Genomic DNA, 19,953 nt, shown 5'->3' on the forward strand with positions numbered 1-19,953 from the left:
TTTTGTTACTTTTTTTATTACACCTTATTTTATTACACATAGAATCCGCGAATCGACTAAAATTTTTTTGTATCTGCTCCATGCTCAAGTGTGACAAAATTCAATTAAAAAAGTTCGCTGTTTTTTCGTAAATTCCATGCTTTTCCAGTGGTGGGTCAAAATGACCCGTGAGGGACACTTTTGATACTTTTTTTATAGCACCCACTTAAACTGCTCGAATTCACTCTAATTTTTTTCATGTATTCCCCGTTCAAGTGTGACAAAAGTAAAAAAGTCTCATAACATAACGATCAATGCTCGATTTTTAAAAAATCTTTAAAAATGAGTTTGGGGTCAAAATGACCCAAGGGACAGATTGAGGATCTGTACTTTACTTGAATATAATTTTTTCTGAAAACTTATGACTTTAACTTCACTACATTTGAAAGACAAATATTGTATTTTTCACTCCACTACATTTCTATCAAGGTCCTCGAAGTAGAAAGTCGTTACTATGTGGCAGCTTTGAAAGTCAGTGGGTGATTTCTTTCTTCTCTAAAATGTGACTTTCTTTTTTTCAGACAGTTTATCAGTAATCACTCTTGGGGCTACATTAAGTGATTTCCCAGCATTTTTTGAGCACTGACCAGTTGCAAATGTGGTATTTATTTACAACAATTCAATAATAAGAAGTTAATATTGTGGTATATATTAGACACAATATTGTCTGATTTTGCTAAATTGTGTACGTGAAAATATTACCAATAAAGCCACAGAAGAACTGTTGTGCATCTCCTAATAAAACACAATAGGTGCTGGACTTGAAGCAGCACTGCACAGACCGTTCTGTGTGTGACATCAAAGTACCGCAAGAGCAATTATACAGCATTTAAACTATTTTTGTTTTGATGTCAAATAAGTCTTTCGATTTTTAAAAAATCTTTAAAAATGAGTTTGGGGTCAAAATGACCCAAGGGACAGATTGAGTATCTGTACTTTACTTGAATATAATTTTTTCTGAAAACTTATGACTTTAACTTCACTACATTTGAAAGACAAATATTGTATTTTTCACTCCACTACATTTCTATCAAGGTCCTCGAAGTAGAAAGTCGTTACTATGTGGCAGCTTTGAAAGTCTCAAGTAATGGAGTTGAGTACTTTGTCCGCCTCTATATATAATATATAAATTTAATATATAATTTATTCCTGTGAATTTTCAGCATCATTACTCCAGTCTTTGGTGTCACATGATCCTTCAGAAATCATTCTGATATGCTGATTTAATGTTTTAAAAAATTGTTTTTTATTATTATCAATGTTGCATATTTTTGTGGAAACAATGATAAATTTGTTCAGGATTAATAGAAATGTATTCTTTTGTAACATTTTGTAAATCTTTTGTAACATTATAAGTGTCTTTACTGCAACGTTTGATCAATTTAATATATATAATCATTATTATTAAATCATTATCTTTACATATAATAAAGATAATTCCAAGACATTACATTATTGTGGAAAACACCTAAAGCAATGCAAAAAGTCTTTTTAAGTCAATATATTGTTTGTTTTATTTCCATATCATTGAACAAAAGTCTATTTTTAGACCACAGCAATCCATTTTGTAATTGTGTTGTCTGTTTGTAATTGATCTGAATTGGGCCCCGCAGGCCCTTAACACAGGATGTGTTCTTTGCATTTTTAAGGCGAGACAGTATTTTAAAAATGTTTTGAGGCCTTCAGGTTCATTTATTATTAAATCATTATCTTTACATATAATAAAGATAATTCCAAGACATTACATTATTGTGGAAAACACCTAAAGCAATGCAAAAAGTATTTTTAAGTCAATATATTGTTTGTTTTATTTCCATATCATTGAACAAAAGTCTATTTTTAGACCACAGCAATCCATTTTGTAATTGTGTTGTCTGTTTGTAATTGATCTGTCTGAGGCTGGCCCCGCAGGCCCTTAACACAGGATGTGTTCTTTGCATTTTTAAGGCGAGACAGTATTTTAAAAATGTTTTGAGGCCTTCAGGTTCATTCAGCTGTTTTACAGCACAAGAATGTATCCTGTGTAAACAGCTTTTTGCTGATTTGGCGAAAAACACACAGCCTATAAGTCTAGTGTATGTGTTTTTAAATAATGAATTGATAAACTCACTTTTCTTGTCACTGACTGACTCCATGTGTCGCTGAATGTAGCCTTCCAGATAGCAGCAGAACTTGGGTGAAGGAGCGAAGAAGGCAAGGCACACAGCCATGAGCTCCCAGCCTGCTGCCAGGCTGCGTGGGCTGGTGTTGCCTGTGGTCTGCCTCACCAGTTGGACGTATAGCTCGTCCCTCAGTCCCTGCATGCCCCAGCACTTAGTGACGATGAGGAGAGCCGCATGGCGCCGGTCCAGCCGTGAGGGTCGGTCTCCCATGTACGCCTGGACGAGCTTAAACATCTCACAGGCTTCTTTGCGTACAGTGCGGTCGTTGGTCATCAGCATGGGCTTCTTGATGGAGCCTCGGTTCCAGGACAGCATGTTGGCGATGGAAACTCGGCGGCGGAACAGGCCCTGGGTGTGCATGTTTAGGTGCTTGCTGGCCCAATCAGCCATGTTGGCATCTGGGGGTGGGGGTTGACGGAGGGTGGCGTAGGAAATCTGGTAAGCCCTACCATCACCTGCCTGCAAATTGGTATCGCTGGCTATGTGGCGATGAGGGCCAAGTGAGCCCGTTCTGCCATCTACCATACCTTTCTTTCTACTATCCAACTGGACCATTGGCTCCAGAGTTCCCGCCTATAGAAGAGGAGAAACAGGGTGAGAAACACAAAAACATTCATAAAACAGCTATTTTTACACAGCAGCTTTGTTCATCTGCTTTTCACTGAACTTGACTGTTTTTGTCCTTAAGTTCTTCTCTGCAATAACTGCAGGATCAGCATTTAGACTCAAATTAACACAAAAAAACACAATAAACTCCATCAAACCCTATAAATAAAGAATTCTCATCCACAATAGATGAAGTTATGACCAATCGTTGACATAAAAATTCCTACAGGAAGTCGTTTCTCCTTCTATGTGTCTAAAAAATAGTGCAAATCCAGCAATGGCCTCATTTTGATCCCTAGAGGAATTTTGTCCTTTAAGGAGGTCCCTTATGCACTCATTGCCTCTCTCGCTGTACTCAAAGTTGTATTCCTGTTACAAAAACCAGACACAATATGTGTGCCAACTTCACTTTTATACCTTAAATAAAATTTTTAGGATACTCTGGGTAAAAATGACAATTCATAGGTTTCATATGCTCTTCATTAATCTTATATGCAAAACTTTTTTTTTCAGATTTTTTTTTTTAATATTCCCTTCATCCATTTTTTATATTACCTTCATCTGCCAATAATTTTGGGAATTAGCACATTGAAATGCCAGTGTGGTGAAATGGCTCATACACCAGGGAATGAGGTGACCTATGATGTCATCAGCTTATGGAACAATCCCCAGCAGGTACCAAACCCCTATCGGCTTCACCGTAGACACACAATTGGTCTGTACAGTGACCACTCCTGTCCAGGACCCAACTGTCCCGTCTGTGTCAGCAATGCTACCATATGGGCCACAGTAGCCATCCTTCCTGCTCAACAGGCGTCGTGTTTTGCAGCTCCGCTACGTTCTGGCATTTCACCCATTACCATGGCAGACCACTGCTGGATTCGCATCAGAGGATGGCGGGAGGGGAAGAGGTGGGCGCAACGAGAGTAGATATCATCGCCTCTTTTTAAATAGGTAATGAAAACATTTGCAATGATCAGCAACTGTAAGTCTCAAAGCCTTAAAATAATCCCTTTAATGTTTCCAGGGCTGATTTGGATCAAAACCCAAGTAGTCAATTCTTGAAGGCATTTGAGAAAGTACAGTACTCTTGGCACATAGCTGTTGAACAATGTAGATAGAATTCATCACTGAGGGAGGACAGATTACAGCTTTGCTATTGGTCAGAGCGGCTTGCTCTTTGAGTGATCATTGCCCTTAACTAGAATCATGTGCAGCCAGGGAATTGCCTCTAACTTGCCTGACTGCAGTGTTGAATACCAAAGAGAAAGATGTTGTTGCCTCATTACGCTTTATGATTTAGACTGAAATAACTACAAGAATGATATTTTACATCACTCTTATGCTATAATGGGTGGTGTAAGGTGTACATAATAATCTGTTTCTAAGAACGACCATGGGGAAAAATATCAGACAGGCATGAAAAACTTCAACCAAACCAAGCTCTCTCCCAACAGTCCCACATGGAGATTAAACAAATACAACATCTGGGTTTTAATGATGCTGAAACTCAAGATCTGTGGAAAATACACTGTGCCAAAAGTTCATACACATATTTTATATGGGACTACATATCTCTCTAAAATAACAAGGTAAAAGTTACTCCCCTGGGGGGCTTGTGTCCGGAAGGTCGCCTGTAATATTTTACAATAATATTTAATTTGTTAACATTAGTTAACGTATTTAATTTATAAATATACCATTGTTCATTATTAATTCATGTTCTTTCCTAATTAAATGGATAGTTCACTAAAAATGCAAATTATGTCATAATTTAATCACCCGTATGTCATTGCAAACCTGTGTGACTTTATTTCTTCTGTGCAACACAAAAGTAGATGTTTTTGTCCATATAGTGTCAGTGGGGTTCATTGTTGTTTTGGACCCCATTTTCTTGCATTGTTTACACAAGCACTTCATTTTTTGTGAGTAAAAAAATTATTTTCAGTTTGGGTGAACTACCACTGCAACCAAGATTAAAAAATGCTGTAAAATTATTGTTGATTCATGATACCCTACTAATGTTAATGACTTGAACCTCATTGTAAAGTGTTAACAAGCCGTTTCTACCAAAAGAATAATACAATTGAACTTGTATGCAGTACCTGTGAAGGGGGTCCGGCAGTCTCAGGTGAGGACAAAGTCACACTCTTCTCAAGCGTGTCCACCTTTTCATAAGTCCTCTTCTGTCGTCCCGGAATCTCCAGAGGTGTGAAGGCCATACTGGGATAGTTACTTGTTCTGCTTAGTGACCTGCTACAAGATGCAATGTCCTCCCTGGAGGAGCACCGTCCAACACTATGGGTGCGCTGGGAGGAAGAGCTCTCCGACATCTCAGAGTCCAGACTAGCTTTGGTCTCCCGCATGGTATTTGAGCGACTAACCACCTCCCTCATCTCTTCTATCAGACGCTCGTTTAGGGCTGTGAGTTCCCCAGTGCTGCCCACAGACCCGGGTCGGCCCTGGGCCCCGGCACCTATCCTCCTCCTGCTTTTCCTCCACAGACTGGGAGATGGGCCAGTTGAATAACCTGAGTCTTGGTAGCTAATGGCGGGAGGTGGTGGTGTTGAATAGTCCTGAGATCCGTGGCTGCCCTGCCGGCTGTGGTGAACTTCCATGGCTCTAAGAGCACTTGCTTCTAGGATCCTCCATGACTGCATCTTCTCCAGGCTGGTGGGCTCTTTCTGAAGCACCCTTGTTGGGAGAAGCAGAGATTCGGATGCTGAGGTTTGAGAGGGGCTGGGAGAGGGGACTGGTGAGGTGGAAAGAAGCTCTTGTTTGGGGTCTACATTCACCATGTGCTTGATACACTCCAAGCCTGCTGGACTATAGTCCGATGGGTTTCTCTTGTGTCTGGAGCTGGTGTGAGACTGACCCGGGTGCTGGTGAAGTTTGACCTTCTGGAGAATGTGTCTAGATGGGCCGTTATGTAGGTGAGCACCTTCAACCTCCATATCTACTGGAGGCTCGTCGTAAATGGGGTAATCAGATGATGGATCATCACAGAGGCGTGCGGTTGCTCCATACTGAGGAGATACTGGCCTAGGTGAGCTAGGCTGTGGCCGGAGAGATGCTGCCGAGTCCCCAGAGGTCACTAGGCACAAGCTGCCATTGCTCGCCTTCCTCAAGTGGTGGGCCTGCCTTGTGTCTGCTGTTATTTTTCCTCCTGGTGTGGTTTTGTAAGCCTGTGGTGACAGCATGTAGCCTGAAACAGATTTGACACTGCCAGTATTCAGTGTGCAGGCACTATGATCACTGGCTTTGCTCTGTGGGAGATGAAGGGAAGTGGCTCCACTGGTTCCTCTTGTCTGGCTTCTGCCAATGCTGCAGACCTTTACCAACATGGCGGCTTTGGATCCAGGAGAGGGCTGCCACCTCTGAGATGTGTGTCTTTGCTCTTCCCTGTTGTAAAAAGTAAAAGAAATGCATTTTAATTTGTCAATATAAACAAGGCCAAAAATATAGAAAGAATTTGTAAAACCCAGGAAAATGAGGCAAAGCCAACACAAATATACAGAAGCAGTAGCAAAAAAAAGCTAATCTATGAAGCCAAAACCAATCATCTTTATGACGCCTTTAATGAGTCCAAATCTGCAATCTTCATCATTGCCTTTATCATCCAGACAGCTCAAGCTAAATTCTCAGCAATTTAGGGAAACTAAGGGTCTGTTAAGAGTATAAAATGTCTATTTAAACACCCATAATGCCATTGTCAGGAAAACAAAACCATGATTGTTCAACTGAAATAGATTTTAAATCACTACAATGTTTGAGTTTAAAACAGTTTTGTGGTGAAAATGAATGCAGTTCCTTTAATTGTTCTTGTTCGAGAGTTTGCCTACAACATGTTATTGTCACTACGCCGATCTGCTGCTGCTTGTAAACCCAACAATGTCCACAGCTTTAGTAGTCCTAGACAGCGATTCATACTGAAGCAAACTAAAAGCACTATACCAGCACAACATATCCTGACAAATGCTCCACATTGGTTAATTTACTCATTAACCTCCAAAATTAAACAATATACATTTTTATAGTAGTTTTTTACCAAATGTTAGAAAATATATAGTGAAAACTCAACAAAAGTGATAGGTTTTTGAAAATAAAGTTACTCACATATAGATGATCCCTAATCGTACAAACATTATAAAAAGAAATCAAACAGAGAGTATCAAATACTTCATTTACCGTTATTGTGTGAGGAGATGAACTTCTGTCCTATATTGAAAGAAGTGTATGAAGGATATGCTTTCTCAGGGCTTTTATGCACACAACTAGATTCCACAATAAAAATACCCAAAGAAATCCTCTGAAAAAACCTGCTTTAAAGGCGACCTCCTCTGGGGATTTCTAATGAGTCACTTCTCAAATGAACTTCCTCTTACACCTCTACATTCCATAAACACAAACAAAACAGATCTACCCTATCAAACTCAGAAAGACGAGATAAGTGGTAAGAGATAAGAGAGCTGGTCAGACTGTAAGTAAACACTTTTACAACCACTGCAGTGACTATGATAATCAATTGTTGCATTTCGAAACAACAAAGGAATATTGCTGTGGGGGAACCACTTCCCCTTTCTTCCATCCGCTGAGGCATTTTCTTCCATTAGAATTGTTCCCTTTTCTTCTTAAATAATTTCTCACACATTTGAAGATAAACAACCATTTGAAATGCCAGACAGGTACAGCATATATGAAGACTGGAAGTCAGCCATCTGACAGAGCCCCAAGGCCATTGTAAAGACTGTGTGACGTGACAACACGACAATCAACAATGTTCAAAGTCTGTCACACTGAAAGACTTGATACTTGAATCACACAGAGTGTGAGTGTTTAGATGGTGTTGGTTTTCTCAAGGTGGTGACGGAGGGGACACTGCTGTAGAAAATGTTACACAAAGAGAAGACTGTAAACAAGTAGCTGCTCTTTCCTGTGAAATTCAGCCTTCTGCGTTTGGCATGACACAATGACATAATATCTTCACAAGGTCACTTTAACAATACAACAGAGTGATAGCTATGATTTTAAGTTGCTTAAATGTTGGGAATGCAACACAAAAAACAATCGGTAATGTAGATTTGGGTCTCACGGATGTGACACTGAACATCCAGAAGAGATGTTTATGTAAGGCCCACAGATTCAATGTGCTGTTGTTTTACGAGTACTGCCGATGTGAGGAAGCATGCAGCTCAATTTCCTGCATAGGGAATCACTGTTAAAAAAGTTCAAAGGACAAACTACACAGCACAAAGAGAAAATACTAATGCAGATATAAATTTAGCACCAACTTTACTGCTGCACTTTTGGAAAGTTCCTCAGAAATGAGAACAACCATTTAACGTACACTACTCTTCAAAGGTTTGGGATAGGTAAGATTTTTTCCCTAGGCTGCATATTTGATCAAAAATACTGTCTAAAAACCAGTAATATTGTGAAATAATATTATAATTTAAAATAACTATTTTCTATTTAATATATTTTAAAATGTATTCCTATGATGGCAAAGCTGATGGATTTTCAGCATCCATTACTCCAGTCTGCATTGTTGCATGATCCTTCAGAAAGCATTCTAATATGCTGATTTGGTGCATCAAGAAATATAATTCATGCTTATTTTTATAGTGCTTTTCATGATACATATAATTTCAAAGCAGCATTTCAAGTAGAAGAAACATTTATTAGGGCCCGAGCACCGATGATGTGAGGACCCTATTGGAATTGCTCCGTTTCTTATTATTCTTCCGCTTCTTCTTCTTCTTCTCCAAAGTGAATCGCATTTTTGAGGGCCTAAACATGCTCCAAAACACATGAAACTTTGCACACGCATCAGAACTGGACGAAAATTTACATCTGATATGGGTTTCAGAATTGGGTGTGGCAAAATGGCTCGATAGCGCCACCTATAATATTTCAACGAAGTGCCCCTCGAGCTACGTTTCACGTACATGTACGAAAATTGGTACACCATTACCTACAAAAAAGTCTCTTGGTACAAAACCCAACAGGATGTACGTTATTTTGAATTAACTGTACAATTTTTGTGCAGTTTTTGACATTTCCAGGCCTCGTACTTTGACGAACTCCTCCTACAGTTTTAATCGGATCATCTTCAAATTTGGTGAGGGTCATCATAAGGCCTTTGTGACGTTAAATTGCGAAGATTTTGAGTTTTCATCAAGGGGCGTGTCCCTGGCGGCCTGACAAAAGGATGTTTGGCACATATGAATGACTTTGACATATTCCTCCTATATTTACCACTTATTGCATATTGCCCACTGTTTGCTGTTTTCCTAAAGCCACCGGGTGGTGGTGAGCCTGGGTGCGAGGGCCCGTTCATCGCTGCTTGCAACTTTAATTTTTATTATAATCATCATCAATGATGTTGTGCTACTTATAATTTTGTGGAAATCATGATACATTTGTTATTATTTCCTGATGAACAAAGTTAAAAAAGACAGTATTTATCAGTAAAAGAAATATTTTTTTAACACTTTGTACTTTCACTTTACCATCACTTGGCAATAATTACAATATATCATTTAGCTTACACAGACATGGACAGAGACATCAGGAAAACTCAAAACTGGTTTAAACAACTAAACAGCAATAAGTTTATACATTGCCTTGAAGCCTTTGGGTGAAAGTAGCACATAGGCCTATAGATACCGCCCTCTGACATTAAACTGACATACAGCACATTAGGGCTGCACGATTATGACAAAAATCATAATTGTCGATTATTCCCTTGAAATTGTAATTGCGATTATTAATTATGATTATCACAATTTACATTGAATGATGTTTATACCATTGTTTGATGCAACTGCATGCCGTATTTTTTTATGAAAATAAACAAGCTGAAAACACTCTAACTGAAAAACCTTTAGTGCTTTTCTATAGTATTAAGCCTCAAATGTCAAATATACATCGGATTGGTTTTTTCTTTAAATTATAAAAAAAGTAAAAATATGAATGGTATTATAATGTTATACTAAAACTAAAACAATGGAAAAACCCTTAAGATAACATGTAGAAAGAAATAAACTTAAATCTTACTTACTGAAAATCTTAAGCGTAAGTGGACTTTGAACGATTAATTGCCGCGTTGAACGATTACGTAATTGTGGCATCCATAATTGTAATTGCGATTAGAAATTCGATTAATTGTGCAGCCCTGTAGAACATGCACAAGTCAAAACACATACAGTATATGCAGTCTATCTATACAGTTGACAAAGAGGACCGAGACAAATTCTGATACTTACCCACAATGAGAATTTTCCAACAGATCAAGCTATTTTTTGGACATCTGAACATATCTAATGTCGGCAGATATTTATACAAACAAACTAAATAACTAAATTCTGTCAAATTTTTGCATTGTTTGCTTTCTGAAAAATAGCCAAAATAACCAAATCTACAGGATATTTCTTTTTACTTTCCCCCAAATGAAATGAATAAAAAACTACAGCAACCAAGACTTCTTGTCCATGACGCTAAAGTATGGCACCAGCACATGACGTGTTGTTGACTGTATTTATACATACACAAAAAAAGTACTGTGTGACCGTGAATGTGCCAAAGAACAAAAACAAGTAAAATGAGAGAGGAAGAGAGAAACTGTGAGAGTGAGATTAGTCATGGGAGGCTGCTTTGGTTGGTATTAGACACAAAGTTTGCATTCCTTCCACTTATCACTCAAAGGCGTTGGGATTGTTTAAATAGCGGTACAATGCGTGGTTGTTAAGTGCCATGGCAATGGTTTTCTTATTGTAACATTCCATAATAAGATCCTTGTGGGTAGGGAGTGTGGCTGCTACCAAAAATACTGAACGAAAGACAAACCTTAAATATCTATGTATCACAAAAGAATGTCTTTACAAAAGTTAAAATAATTCTGCATTTTTCTTTGGCAAGATTATTTAGATTTTATTGATTATTTATTCATTAAAACTAATTCCAAATGCACATTATGACAATTCACAGATGACACAGTTCAAGCAAACATTTTATTACAGTCATGAAGAAAAAGGAGGCCAGCAAAACTAAAAAGTGAGTTAAAATCCTGTTGAGGCGCTTAATTTGATAATTTAATTTGGCAGTGAGGAAAATAAGGTTAACTAGTCAGGGAGGATGAGTTTGTCCCAGGCCGTCTGGTGTCTAATAGTCCAATCACAGGGCAGGCAAGAGATTAGGAGTTTCACAGGGTGAATTTGTGAAATGTGCCTAACCTCATTATTTTTGTGAAATACAAAACAAAGACAATGTGTCCAAAACTCTTCCCCAACTAAAGAGGAAAACTGAGATAATGGGCTATTTTCATTGTACGGACAGGAAGAGGAAATGTGGCCTATAGCAAAGACCTGAAACATGAGAGTTGACAATCATCTTCTCAACAGATGTGAAAGACTAAGCAAAATAAACAACACTCATATACACTGCCATTCATTTCTGTTACATTAGAAATGTCTTTACTGTCACTTTTGATCAATTGAATGCATCCTTGCTGATCCATGCTTTTGAACAGTAGTGTACATGTATTAGAAATAACATTCTTTCCATTTCTCATGTTTTAATTCATCAAAATGATTCATTTGACACAGATTTTGTTCAATGAAGCAAACCAGAGGTCTCCTGAGGTCTAGAGGACTCAGCTGTTTGTGGACAGCTGAACACCTCTCATTACTGAGCCAGTGAGTCTAGCTTCTTCACATAGCGCACACGTGACCATCCTCTCCTTCCACACCCTGCTCTCAAAAGACGTGAGAACATCTTAAGCAGATAATTCAAATTATTAAAAGCAAAAAAAAACAGACCACTAATAGGGTGGTAATTGCTAGGGGTGCTACGACATCAATATTTTTTTTTCAATACTACGAATACTTGGATTTACTCTGTGAAAAAATGATGGCTAATTATTTTGGACCACAGCAACACTGTCTGAAACATGTATATTGTATGTTTCACGCCAAGCTAATGCTATATACGTACACTCGGCTCTCTGTAACCCCCGGAAAAGGCAGTCAGCATATGGACAATGAGATGGCTCTGGAATCCCAGCACTAATTTACATCTGTTGATATGAAATCAGATAGCAAGAGAATTCACTGCTCTGGTTACAGCCGTGAAAACGCCTCTTCTCTCACAAACAGTCAACATACTGAACAGAGCATAAGGCCCACAAGAGTGTGGCCAAAACATGTGGAAATTAGTTTCAAATACTTTTCTTCATTAGAGTCAATTTTAGCTATGGTTGAGAATGAGTTGAGAGTCACATTTCTGGTCAACTAGATGAATATACAGAATCATAAAGGTAAAAAAAGAAATTCTAAGTTTAGCAAACACTGCTAAATCAAAAGGGTCCTTCTGGTTTAGAGAAACACTAGCCCTGCACCAGGCTTTCTGAGCTTCTTTGTGTTTAAAGTGGAGCCAGCGGATCAAGGCAGCAGTCTGTTCTCACTGTATTTTAAGCAACACCAAAGGCATGACTTAAATAAAACAACAGTTGAAATTGCTCTACTTTCATAGACGATCTGTGTTAGGCCACTGATCTAGTTCTCAGAGTAAAGGACTGAGGTAACACACAAAACGTGTGACATGGACTGCAAAAGATTTAACAGAGCCTGACTGAGTAGCTTTGGTTTGTCTTTAATAAATCTCTATACAGCTCAATGTTTATAACAATTTAAAGGTGAAAGCATGAGAAAGGCCAAATGATTTCTGAAATCTGAGATGTAGCGATACACCCTTAAGATATTAATCGTGACCTTTCCACTCCAAACATGAGTGATAGCCTATAAAGACTAAATAACACATTTTAAATGTCTTTTGCAATCTCAGCTGTTTATTAACTCCCAGACATTCCTTAAATCAAATAAACCTTGTGAGCATGACACAAGTGAAAGTATGAGCACATGACTGGCATAAAAAGTGTTGTTTCTCTTTTACAGCTTTCACTTTTGTTATCTAACCGTTACACAGCGGTATTCAGCCTCTTCTGAGAAATCCCCATAAATACCAATATCATAATGACTAAAGTTATCTAATCATTTCACTCTGAAAAGCATGCAATCAAAAGGCATCTGTCTTTAACTCTAAATATCAATCCTATTCAGATCTGTTTGAACTCCTTCAAAGAACAGTCTGTTAAATAATTTGTCCACAAAGAGAAGATTGTATTAGGTTGGGTGTTAATTTAATGTCTTAGATCCCACTCCAATTCATGCTATGGGAAACCCTAACAGCTGGTCTTCAGTGATTTGCGTGCTTAACTAAAACCCTTGTCTTCCTATAGCAGCCACTTGGCCTGGGGTCTGCCTGCAGGACAAAATAATTTTGTGACCCCTTCACAACTTCACCAGGTCATCCCTGGGTTACGTTACACCATTGCATCACACAGCAAAGGAAGCACATAGGTGTCCTCTAATCTGCAATCTTCTCACCATGGTAACCTACTAAACGGCTGAACGCTAGATAACACAGACACTGTTGAATAAACCCTTCTGATCTCTAGTGCAGATGTGGAAAAGTTCTCCACACTTAATAACTTTCACAGAAACACCCCCATCCCAGCCATCCATCATTTAAACATGATCACATTGTATGTGTGTGCTAGGGTTGTAACGGTATGAGATTTTCACGGTATGATAATCGTCTCAGAAAATATTGCGGTTTCACGGTATATATTAAACAATAATTCTTATCAGTAACAATGACTCTTACAAGAATAAGAGCAAGTTATTTGAGTGAACAAATCCTTTATTACAACAAACTTGAAACCATTTTAATGAAAGTATACTATTGAAGTCTACCTTCTGAAAATAAATCAATTTCATTTCATTTCATTTGAAAAAAGAAATAAAGCTATACACCTTATGTCTATATCACACTTTAACATTTTAAAATGTTATCAAATGAAAATTTAACAACTTTTATTTTTGGCGAAGGGCTGCACAACAGCGGTATACTAAGTTAAAACACGGACAACCATGATATTCCTTTAAAATAATGCTTAAATCCATTAATATAAAGAATATTATTATTGTTGTTATTGTTGAATTAATATTATTATTGTTATAACTTTGAAGTACATTGTACAATGCTAATATATTTCTGTCACAATTACAAGTTAAATCGAACTTTTATTTTGACGGGTTGTAGCGGACCTTTGAGTTTCAGCGTGTACTTGACAATGGTTTTTCTCTCAGAGCAGCTCTGATGTTCATGTTTATGTAACGTTAGATGCTGAAAACACTATTAGCGTCATGCATGCGTACTTCAGTATGTAGTAGATAAAACAGCGCCACTCAGAGACATGCAGAAACAAGCAGATTATTCATATAGCAGTCTCTTTGTGCTTTAATATTTACAGACACATATCATATCTACTTTTGATTTATCCATCGATCAGATTGCTGTTTTACGTCCTCGTTGTAAATTCCATGTTCACGACTGCACCGGGATTCCTCTGCATCACGGAAATCATCCGGCCTTAATTTATAACTTGTTATTAATGCGACACACCTTTATCTGCACGCAGGGTTGGTGTCCGCGAATGTTGGATGTATTGCCTGCTTTTGCAGAGTCCACATTTTTTTGCTAATTAGATCCGTCCTTAAGGACAACCCCGCGTTCGTTTTTTTAAATATCTTAAGTATTCCCATACTGCAGGTTTTAACTTTTTTTTTTATCGGTGTGGATAGAGATATAATCTCTGTCTCTGCCATTTTCTCCGCGTGTACGTGCGTGTAAGCAGCCAAGTGAATGCAGAGTGAAGCAGCGAGTGGAAATAAATTGCATATGAGATTGTTTTTTTCATTCATTTAAAAAAAAACGTAGATATGCAAATGTTTATGGTATGATAACCATGCACGTTCAAACCGTGATATACCATCATACCGGTATATCGTTACAACCCTAGTGTGTGCCAGTGAGTAAGTGTTTGTTGACAGGGGTTAGTTAGCATGTTTACAGAGTTCTTTCTGACTAGAGTCAAGCTCCGCTTGCCCGTACTATGACTGCATCCTGGATGGGCAGTGTGATGACTACCAGATTTAGTACTTTGTTCATCAATCAGGGGAAGCTGCTTGAACCACACACACCATATGATAACACAGATGGTGCTGTTTGGATCATTGTCAGGCTGATATTTTATGACCACTCCAAAGCTTTTATTTTTAGATGGACAAACAACGGAAATCGTTACTGGAGACTCCTTCCCCTTGAGGCATGAAACAACAACAAAGAATGTGTCACAACAAATCAATAATAATTATAGAGCAATTCAGCAAAATTAGGCTACCTTGCTTTATTCTGGTGTGCGCAAACAGAAAGTCGGAGCCAAAATAGCCACTTCCTATAGGTGGAATATACCTAAACAAGATGCTTTTCATAGAATCTAATTTGAAACCTTCACTAGCCAGAACTATAAGCCCTGTATTATGATTTCTGCAAGTCAGAGAGGGCTAGGTGATATAGCTATATCTAAATACTTTTCATATATATGAGTATAGACTGTATATAATTTCAGTCAAACTTCCACTGTAACCAAATGTATTTCGTTTTTTTCAATTGCTAACATCCCTTTGTCCAATCTATAATCACATTTTCAAAACTCTAAACACAATTAGCAAAACATCCGTCTGTTGTGACCATACCATTAACACAATTCATGTTGTTTTCACACAATATTCAGTCAATTAACCTGTTTTTAAAATGCTTACATTTTCATTTCACACAAGCTTACCCCATACCAAAATCATGGATCATTCTTATCGTTTTTACAAATGCTTAAACACAGCATGACAGAAATAAAGACCTAATGTTCCAAACTTTAAATATAGTGTAAAGCCTCTACTTCTGCAACAAAAGAGCTGATAAGAATTATTAAAATTACTGATAGTTTTTGAGAAATAATTACTTCTCAAAATAATTAGATAATTGAGAAATAGCTAATTCAAATCTTGCTTAATAATTTCAAGTATTTCCATTACATGGCCATGCACAATAAAAAGGCACTCTCTGGATTGGTTTTGTTCAAAACAATACAGAACAACACAGAGAAGCAGAAAAAGAAAGAAAATGTCTGGAAGAGGGAGAGGAGTAGTTGAACCAGGACTGTCTGGTTTGGTTCAGCTACCAAAAAAAATGCAGATGAAAAGCCAGGGAAAGAGCAGAAACGTCCCAAAGCCAGCGCTCTGGCACAAAATGTTAAAACCATTACAAAGAGCTTGAGTGCACTGGAAAGAGAGAAAGACTCCAAACCCAGCCATTCTGCCACTCAGGATAAGAAACAAATAGAATGTGTCTGTTGTCAGCAAAATCACTTTATATACAAATGTGAAAGGTTTGCGGCATTGCCTCTTGAGGAGAAAAAAAGGTTTGTCACCAACAACAAGATGTGTTTTGGTTGTCTCAGAATCGGTCATATCTCCAAAAACTGTAGAAAGCGAGCTACTTGCAACATCTGTAGGCAGAGTCACCCTTCTCCACTTCATGAAGAACATTTTCAAGGAGGAAAGCTAGAAGCTTCTCCTGATGAAAGGGCTTCCACTAGCTTATGCTGTGTGGGAATGGTCAACTGTAATCGCACTTCAATGATCGTTCCAGTATGGGTCTCTTGTGCGACAAAGGATAGCCCGGAAACTCTAGTCTATGCATTACTGGACACACAGAGCAGTAATATACGTTTATTGATCAGGAAGTCTGTGATAAAATTCAAGCAAACACCGAGCCTGTGAAATTAAAGCTGTCCACAATGACTGATAGGGCTTCAATTGAGAATTGTCACAGGGCAGCTGGACTAAGAGTAAGGGGTTACAGTTGGCAAGATTATATTGAGCTACCACCTGCATACACTCGAGAGTATATTCCCTTGGAACGAGATAGCATTCCTACTGGCAAAAAGGCTCAGAGATGGGTTCACTTGCTCAGTGTTGCAAAGGAGATGCCAGATATGTTGGATTGTCCCATAGGGCTTCTAATTGGCTATGATTGTCCAAGGGCTTTGAAGCCAACTCAAGTGATATCAGGGAAGGATCACGAACCATACGCAGTGAAAACAATCTTAGGCTGGAGTGTAGTGGGATCCATAACACCCAACACTTGCTCAGGAATGGAACCAGGGTTCTGTCATCGCATTTCCTTGAAGGAACTCCCAGCTATCACACCTGCATCAGTAATCAGGACATTGGAAGCAGACTTTCGAGATACAGACTGTATGGAGAAGGCAATATCACAAGAGGACATTCAGTTTCTTCAACAATTAGATGAAAAAACCCAGCACAACAAAGAAGGTCATGTGGAAATGCCCCTACCTTTTAGAGAACGTCCTCAGTTACCGAACAATAAGCAACTAGCCATAGTTTGTTTGAAGCATTTGAAAAAAAGGTTAGAGAAAAATCCAAAGTATAGAGAGGACTATGAGAGATTTATGGACAGTGTTTTTAGAGACGGTGATGCTGAATAAGCAGAAGTCACATCAAAGGAAGGAAATGTGTGGTACAGTCCGCACCATGGGGTGTACCATCCCAGGAAGCCTGAAAAAATAAGAGTGGTATTTGACTGCTCAGCCAAATTTGAAGGCACGTCTCTAAACAACCACTTACTCACTGGACCAGACTTAATGAATGCTCTGACTGGAGTGTTGTGTAGATTTCGTGAGCATCAGATTGCAATTGTTTGCGATGTAGAGAAGATGTTCCACCGTTTTCACGTTAGTCCAGATGATCATGATTTCCTGAGATTCCTATGGTGGGAAAATGGGAACACTGGAATTGAATCCAAGGAATATCGCATGCGAGTGCATATTTTTGGAGCGTCATCCTCTCCGGGTTGTGCCAACTATGGCATGAAATATCTTGCCCACAAATATGAAAAGGACTATCCACTGGCTGCGAGATTCATTCGCAAAAATTTCTATGTGGACGATGGACTGGTCAGCGTCAATTCAGTTGAGAAGGCCAACAAGCTAGTCAAGGAAGCTCAAGAAATCTTAGCTAAAGGAAAACTGCGTTTGCACAAGTTTGTGTCCAATAGCAGAGAAGTCTTGAATGCAATCCCAGAGAGCGAACGTGCAAGTCTAGTTAAGTATGTAGATCTGAACTACAATGAACTTCCAACGCAAAGTGTTCTGGGAGTAAAGTGGAACATAGAAAATGATGCGTTCTCGTTCAAAGTTGATCTTACTGAAAGACCAGCCACTCGTCGAGGAATTCTGTCAGTGGTTGCAAGTGTGTATGACCCATTAGGTTTTCTCGCTCCCTATATCTTGACTGGGAAAAGAGTGCTCCAAGAGATGTGCAAACGGGGGGTGGGATGGGATGAACCTCTTCCCTCTGATCTGGAGCCGAAGTGGGATGCGTGACTCCATGACTTGAAGAATCTCCAGGGGGGTTCAAACACCAAGATGCTTCATTCCTGAGAACATGGGCAAAATCCAGAAAATAGAGCTGCATCATTTTTCAGATGCCAGCAGTGATGGTTATGGGCAGTGTTCGTACATCAGGATTGTTGCTGATGAACAAGTGCATTGCACGCTGGTCATGGGTAAGGCCAGAGTTGCCCCTATGAAGGTTTTCAGCATACCCCGCCTTGAGCTGACAGCAGCTACAGTTTCTGCTGCAGTAAGTCATGTCCTAAAAGAAGAACTTGATTTGAAAGTAAATCAGGAGTTTTTCTGGACCGATTCTCAGGTAGTGCTAGGGTATATCAAGAACGCTTTCATGTCTTTGTAGCCAATCGTGTCCAGAAGATAAGAGACTCTACAGATCCAAGACAATGGTTCTATGTGAAAACCAGTCAGAATCCTGCAGACTGTGCATCCAGGGGTCTCAAGGTGGCAGATCTGATGGACTCAAGTTGGCTGGTGGGTCCTAATTTTTTATGGGAACGAGAGATTATAACTGATGAAAAATCTCCAGAGCTTCTTGTAGGAGACCCTGAAGTAAAGGTCCTAAGAACAGATGCCTGCGTAAAAGACTGTTTTCTTGAAAGACTGTCAAGATTCTCGGATTGGAATACAGCTCTCAATACCATTGCTAGGATCAAAAGACTTGTGAGCAGAGACAGGTCAATGTTCATTAGTGTAGAAGAGAGAGAGAAAGCAGCTCATGTGCTCATCAAGGCAGCACAAAGAGAAGCATTCGAAGAAGAATTAAAATGGCTCAGTCGAAACCCGGCTAAGCTACCAAAGAACAACAAGTTATACCAACTTGATCCTATCATCCAGAATGAACTACTCCGGGTTGGAGGACGGTTAAGAAAGTCTAATGCAGCATTTGAGTTGAAACATCCAATAATTCTTCCTAAGGATGGTGTTGTCACACAATTAATACTTCACTATTGTCATAAGAAAACTCAACATCAAGGTCGAGGTCAAACATTGAACGAACTCCGAGCCAGTGGCTATTGGATATTAGGTGCGAGCAAGGTAGTGGCCAAGTACATCGACAATTGTGTTACTTGCAGGAAGCTGCACAGACCAGCTGAAGAGCAATATATGGCTGATCTTCCAGCTGACAGAGTAGAACCTTCACCCCCATTCTCATACTCAGGAATTGACTGTTTTGGTCCCTTCTATACCAAACAAGGTCGGAAGGAATTCAAGAGGTATGGTCTGTTGTTTACCATGCTTGAGCTCCAGGGCTGTACATTTAGAAATGTTAGAGGATCTCACAACCGATGCATTTCTGAATGCTTTAAGATGTTTCATAGCAATTAGAGGATCCGTGCGACAGATCAGATGCGACCAGGGCACGAATTTTGAGGGGGCGAAGAATGAGCTAGAGAAAGGTTTGAAGGATCTAGACCAAGAGAGGATCTCTACCTATCTTGCAAACAAACAATGTGACTTCCTTATGAATGTTCCTGAAGCAAGCCACATGGGAGGCGTGTGGGAACGCCAAATTAGGACAGTTAGGAGTGTAATGAACGCTGTTCTGGCACAAGCTAAAGGAAGACTGGATGACACCTCTTTAAGAACATTTTTCTATGAGGCAATGTCAATTGTAAATAGTCGTCCGCTTACCACTGACACAATAAATGACCCAAAGAGTGTTATGCCTTTGACGCCTAATCATCTGCTCACGATGAAGACCTCAATGCCTCTTCCTCCTCCTGGCAAATTTGTCCGTGAAGATCTGTA

At 39.0% G+C, this 19,953-nt stretch overlaps 1 protein-coding gene across 3 annotated transcripts in view; it reads right to left on the bottom strand.

The window, feature by feature from the left end:
- Positions 1–19,953, bottom strand: part of LOC107600308 (rho GTPase-activating protein 39-like) — a 63,388-nt gene that overhangs the window by 7,972 nt on the left and 35,463 nt on the right. For all 3 annotated transcript variants that reach the window (XM_016292205.1, XM_016292354.1, XM_016292285.1), the window contains exons 3-4: positions 4,913–6,209; positions 2,150–2,774 (exon numbers count right to left, since the gene is read on the bottom strand). In XM_016292205.1, coding sequence (XP_016147691.1) covers positions 2,150–2,774; positions 4,913–6,209 — 1,922 coding nt within the window. The remainder of the gene's footprint in view (positions 1–2,149; positions 2,775–4,912; positions 6,210–19,953) is intronic.

The sequence above is a fragment of the Sinocyclocheilus grahami genome, unplaced genomic scaffold (genome assembly GCF_001515645.1).
Source record: "Sinocyclocheilus grahami isolate Dianchi unplaced genomic scaffold, SAMN03320097.WGS_v1.1 scaffold2.1, whole genome shotgun sequence".
In the NCBI taxonomy this organism is placed as follows: domain Eukaryota; kingdom Metazoa; phylum Chordata; class Actinopteri; order Cypriniformes; family Cyprinidae; genus Sinocyclocheilus; species Sinocyclocheilus grahami.